Source organism: Cynoglossus semilaevis, chromosome 1, assembly GCF_000523025.1.
Source record: "Cynoglossus semilaevis isolate Cse_v1.0 chromosome 1, Cse_v1.0, whole genome shotgun sequence".
Taxonomy (NCBI): Eukaryota; Metazoa; Chordata; class Actinopteri; order Pleuronectiformes; family Cynoglossidae; genus Cynoglossus; species Cynoglossus semilaevis.
In genome coordinates this window covers 1648845-1653667 of record NC_024307.1, presented here as the reverse complement: position 1 = coordinate 1653667, position 4823 = coordinate 1648845, and the positions used below count along the sequence as shown (strand labels likewise).

General features: G+C 46.5%; 2 protein-coding genes across 5 annotated transcripts in view; one reads left to right on the top strand and one right to left on the bottom strand.

Moving 5' to 3' along the window:
- Positions 1-1473, top strand: part of brms1la (BRMS1 like transcriptional repressor a) — a 4383-nt gene extending 2910 nt beyond the window's left edge. Inside the window, exons 8-9 of the mRNA XM_008307329.3 lie at positions 151-168; positions 290-1473. Of these exons, the coding sequence (XP_008305551.1) occupies positions 151-168; positions 290-388 (117 nt within the window). The 3' untranslated portion in view covers positions 389-1473. The remainder of the gene's footprint in view (positions 1-150; positions 169-289) is intronic.
- A 281-nt stretch (positions 1474-1754) lies between these two features.
- Positions 1755-4823, bottom strand: part of mia2 (MIA SH3 domain ER export factor 2) — an 18297-nt gene continuing 15228 nt past the window's right edge. For 2 of the 4 annotated variants that reach the window (XM_025058899.1, XM_008307432.3), the window contains 6 exons: positions 4560-4673; positions 4342-4476; positions 3998-4156; positions 3778-3830; positions 3424-3604; positions 1755-2752 (listed from right to left, as the gene is read on the bottom strand). In XM_025058899.1, coding sequence (XP_024914667.1) covers positions 2559-2752; positions 3424-3604; positions 3778-3830; positions 3998-4156; positions 4342-4476; positions 4560-4673 — 836 coding nt within the window. In that variant the 3' untranslated portion in view covers positions 1755-2558. The remainder of the gene's footprint in view (positions 2753-3423; positions 3605-3777; positions 3831-3997; positions 4157-4341; positions 4477-4559; positions 4674-4823) is intronic. The other 2 variants (XM_025058903.1, XM_025058906.1) reach the window with 2 other exon arrangements.

Here is a 4823-nt window from a genome sequence, read left to right as displayed (position 1 = left end):
GGGGGGGGTGTCAACCAACACCAGGTTCAGAAACTTATCACTACCTGGTAAAGAACACAAGTACAAATACTTGTACATTAGATTTTTAGATGTATTTCCTCCGTCCAATCAGAATATCAGCTTCGTAGGTTTGAACCACAGCGCCATCAGTGGACTGAACTTAGAACAGCAGAGATGTAACTGTGCAAAAACCTGGGAACTTTGTATCGAGAACCAAAACAAAATCGTGTATCGTGAGTCGAATGCTAACTGTTGTGTGTGTGTGTGTGTGTGTGTCTTTGGTTGTTAGGCAGTGGCTACGCTGGGACCACACCGAGGAAAGGCCGACTCGGAAAGTTCCGCGTTCCCGTTCCGACCCGACAGGAACAGACCGATACTGAACTGTTAGACCTCATGGAGGAGCCACAAACATCGGTCCAGATCTTCCCAGAACTTTTCACCACATCATCATCATCATCAGAGGAAACACACGTCTCTGCTGACGCTCACACCACAGACACACGGGTTCCCCCTGATTCAAACAGTGACCTCTGCAGGCCTGTCATGGATGTGTTTCATGAACATAAAGTAGCAGTTCTGAAGGCAGCGATCAGTAAACACCGTTAGTTTTAGTTTAACTCTCGACTCCGAAAGCAGTGGGTGAGAACGTCAGACTCCATCACGACCAGACGCCACCTGCTGAGTCACTGCCGTCTGTGGAGTGTCGTTGGGCCTCTGTACAGACTCGCACCAACAGTTGGGAAACATTCCCACTAAATATATGACAGTTCTCAGGTCACACTTCACTGGCCAATGAAAGAGCTGGGATTTTTAGTACTAGAAACGTCAGGTGGTCGATGTGATCAGTTTAGATCTGAACCTGGTCCAGGGTCAACACGGTCACTGGTTCAATCCCTGGTCTTCCTGTGAGGAGTTTACATGTGTTCCTCGTGTGTGTGTGTGTGTGTGTGTGTGTGTGTGTGTCCAACCACAGGCAGGATGATGTTGATTATTCACTCTGACTTGACCACAGGTGTGAATGGTTGTTGGATGACGTGATTAGTTTTTTGTTGTAACGTAAACTGACAGTTTCTTACAGTCCACGGCAGCAGCAGCGCCACCTGAAGTTTACTCCACCAAATGTCACAGAAATGTGACTAAAGTCAAAGGTCACACAGACGTTGGCCAATGAGAACGGGTCAAGGTCGAGCGTGGTCTCCTCCAAACCTGTTGACAGTATACAGTCCTAGTGTCGTCCTCTGCTCCTACCTCCACTCTTCTTTTTTTAATCCTGACCTGTGATTGGTCTGAATGTTTTCTGGAGTGTGTATGAACAGAAACACACACTCTTTTCAACAAACATATTTTTATACAGAGTTGTTTTTCAAAGATCAAAGTCTCGGGGTCGAAACTCAAACAGTTATTTTTCAACAATTTGTGAAACGTCGGGTAGTAACGATGGAAGTTTTTACAATTAAATGTCTCAACGTTTTTTCTTGGTGTTTGTATTGATTTGTCTGATGTTGAGTCTGGTCCAAAGGATTCATGATTTACATTTGTCCGATCCTCCTGGTTTATCATCTTTGATAAAAAGATGATAAACCAGGAGGGGGCGCCGACACACCTCAGTATATCATCCTGACTATAGTATTACAGTATATGGTATGGTGATAGGTATGGTATCGTGATAGGTATGGTATCGTGATAGATATGGTATCGTGATATTCTTGCCAACAAACAGCCCACGTCAAAATACAAAAGCAAAAATACTGGGAAATATTTACAACTTACAAAGTTTATTCATCTGTTCATAATTACTTTTTACAAAATTCACAGAAGTGTCTTTGATTGGTTCTTTTTTATCCAACCATCGTTGACATTGATTTGGTCACATGTTCTGACCAAACAACTTTATTCAAACTTTCTGTTTCTAACGTCTCGTCCTGATTCATCAGTGATATGAACTCATCAACTTTCCAGTCACAGAAACATCCGACCAACCACGTCTGTGGAGCCTGGATTCACATTCAAAAATAAAACCTCTGGTCTTTTCTACCACTCACGGCTCATCTATAGGCTAACGATCATCAATGGAAACACACAAACACCCCCCCCCCCCCCCCCCCCGACCCCCGTCAGAGTGAAACCTTATCCCAGACTCTGTTTCTGATCTGGTCAATGTTTCTAACAGTCTGATGACGTGACCTTTGACCTACAGCTGACACAGTTGATGTCACTGCAGGACCAGGCGTCACAGTTTCATCACCGTCTCTTTGACTAAACTGATTTTTGTTTTTTAATCTTTTGGAAATTTGAGTGGACGGAATATATTTGAAAGTTTTTTGTTTTTTTTTTCAAATTTACCTGCCTACCCTGTGGAGCCCCCCTCCTCTCCCCGTCACCTGGGTAGAATTTAACAGGACTAACAGGAAGTGAAGCAGTTCATCAATGGGAGAGTCAAGTGTGGAGAAAGGGGGAGTAAAGGGAGACAGCTGCCCCCCCCTCACTGTTTCTCACCTATTGTCCACCACCAGAACATGTGCATCACCTGACGGCTGTGACAGAGGTCAGAGGTCAGGTCAGATGGCGTCTTCAGGGGAGGGTCTGTGCTCCTCAGGTGAACGGCCTCGCTGAGGAGGAGGAGGAGCCATGGAGGCAGGTGGGAAGTTGTTGGGTGGCAAGGGCCGTATGGGAGGAGCATAGTGAAGATGAGGAGGTCCGCCGGGCGGGAAACGAGGAGGCAGCATCATCCCTGGATGAGGAGGAGCCCACACTGTCAGGGAAATAGAACAAAAACAATCAGGAAAAACTGAACAGCTAGGAGTGTATGTTGGCAAGAATCTGTCGATAACATACCTATCACCATAACATACACATCACCATAACATACCTATCACCATAACATACACATCACCATAACATACCTATCACCATATCATAACTATCACCATAACATACCTATCACCATAACATACACATCACCATAACATACCTATCACCATAACATACATATCACCATAGCATACTTATCACGATAACATACCTATCACCATACCATACCTATCACCATAACATACACATCACCATAACATACCTATCACCATAACATACACATCACCATAACATACCTATCACCATAACATACACATCACCATAACATACCTATCACCATAACATACACATCACCATAACATACCTATCACCATAACATACATATCACCATAGCATACTTATCACGATAACATACCTATCACGATAACATACCTATCACCATACCATACGTATTGTGACACGATATGTATCACCATACCTATCGTAATACGATACGTATCACGATACAGGAGTGGCGATATGATATACTATGATATACTATGATATACTATGATATACTACGATATACTGTGGTCACGATGATATATTGAGTGAATGTGTTAATCTGCTTACTAGGCATCCCAGGAGGCCCGCCCCCCTGTGGCCTGGGGGGGTAGAAATCTGGAGGTGGGGGTCCATAAGGAGCTCCAATTGGAAGCGGACCATCTGTGGGTCCCCCTGGTGGCCCAGGCAGAGGTGGACCTCCCATTCTCAGATCTGCTTCAGGTGGAGTCCTTCGCTCAGCAGGACCTGACTGATGACAAAACACAGAGCAGGGAGTCATGGGTTTGATTCCCAGACGAAACACTTGTTGCCTGCAGGGGGCAGCCTGTTGCAGCAGAGCTGCTGTTCAAGTGATACGTGGGTTCAAACAGTTCCAGGTACCAGAGTGTTGTAGAGCGGGTTCTCCTCTGACACGGTTCTTACCTGTCTGTGTTCCACGTCCCCAGGTCCGAGGCTGTTCTCTCTGAAGGATCCGTCTGTGGTCACAGACACGTCATGTCAGTCGTACAACAGTGTGAAGAGTTCTACTGCTGTCGGTGCAGTTGGAATTCATGTGCAAACCACTAGTGACATCATCACTGACTAATGACCTTGACCTTCTCGTTGACTGATGACCTTTGGTCAACAGACCCCACTAACTCACCCGTCAGGTCTGCAGGGTGCGGAGGTCGTGGTGGACCAGGGGGAGGGAAGCCTCTAAGATGAGGGGGAGGTGGGCCAGGAGGAGGGAAAGGCCCCAGAACTCCTGGAGGAGGTGGAGGTCTTCTGTACATGGGACCTCCTGGTTCTGGAAACATATAACCTGAGAAAAGGGCGGGAAGGAAAACGTTAGGATTTAGGACTTCATATTCACACTACGGCGTGTTTCATATTCACACCACGGCGTGTTTCATATTCACACCACGGCGTGTTTCATATTCACACCACGGCGTGTTTCATATTCACACTACAGTGTGTTTCCTAACAGACTTATATGAACACACAAACCTGGAGGTCCTGGAGGTCCTGGAGGTCCTGGAGGTCCTGGAGGAGGTGGTCCTCTCCGATCTCTCTCCCATGAAGGAGAGATTGAGCCGCTCTCTGAATGTGGACCTCCGCTGCGCTCCAGCTCTCCGGGGCCACCTGACAGTCGGACAGGAGTTGAACCAACAACCACACAGCACATTCATGAGGAGACCAGAGCGAGTCAGTCGGGTCAGACTCACCTCTCGGAGACAGTCGAGTGGGGGGTCCGTCCATTAATGTGGGAGGGGACAAGAAAGCTCTGGTTTCTGACGCTGGACGACCCAGAGGTGAGGGACCGTACGGTGACCTTTCACCTTCACAGAGAGAGTTCAGGTCAGAGACATCACTGGATGAAGTTTGTCCTGGTGACTTCATAACCAAGTACTACACATCAAACCAAGTACTACACATCAAACCAAGTACTACACATCAAACCAAGTACTACACATCAAACCAAGTACTAC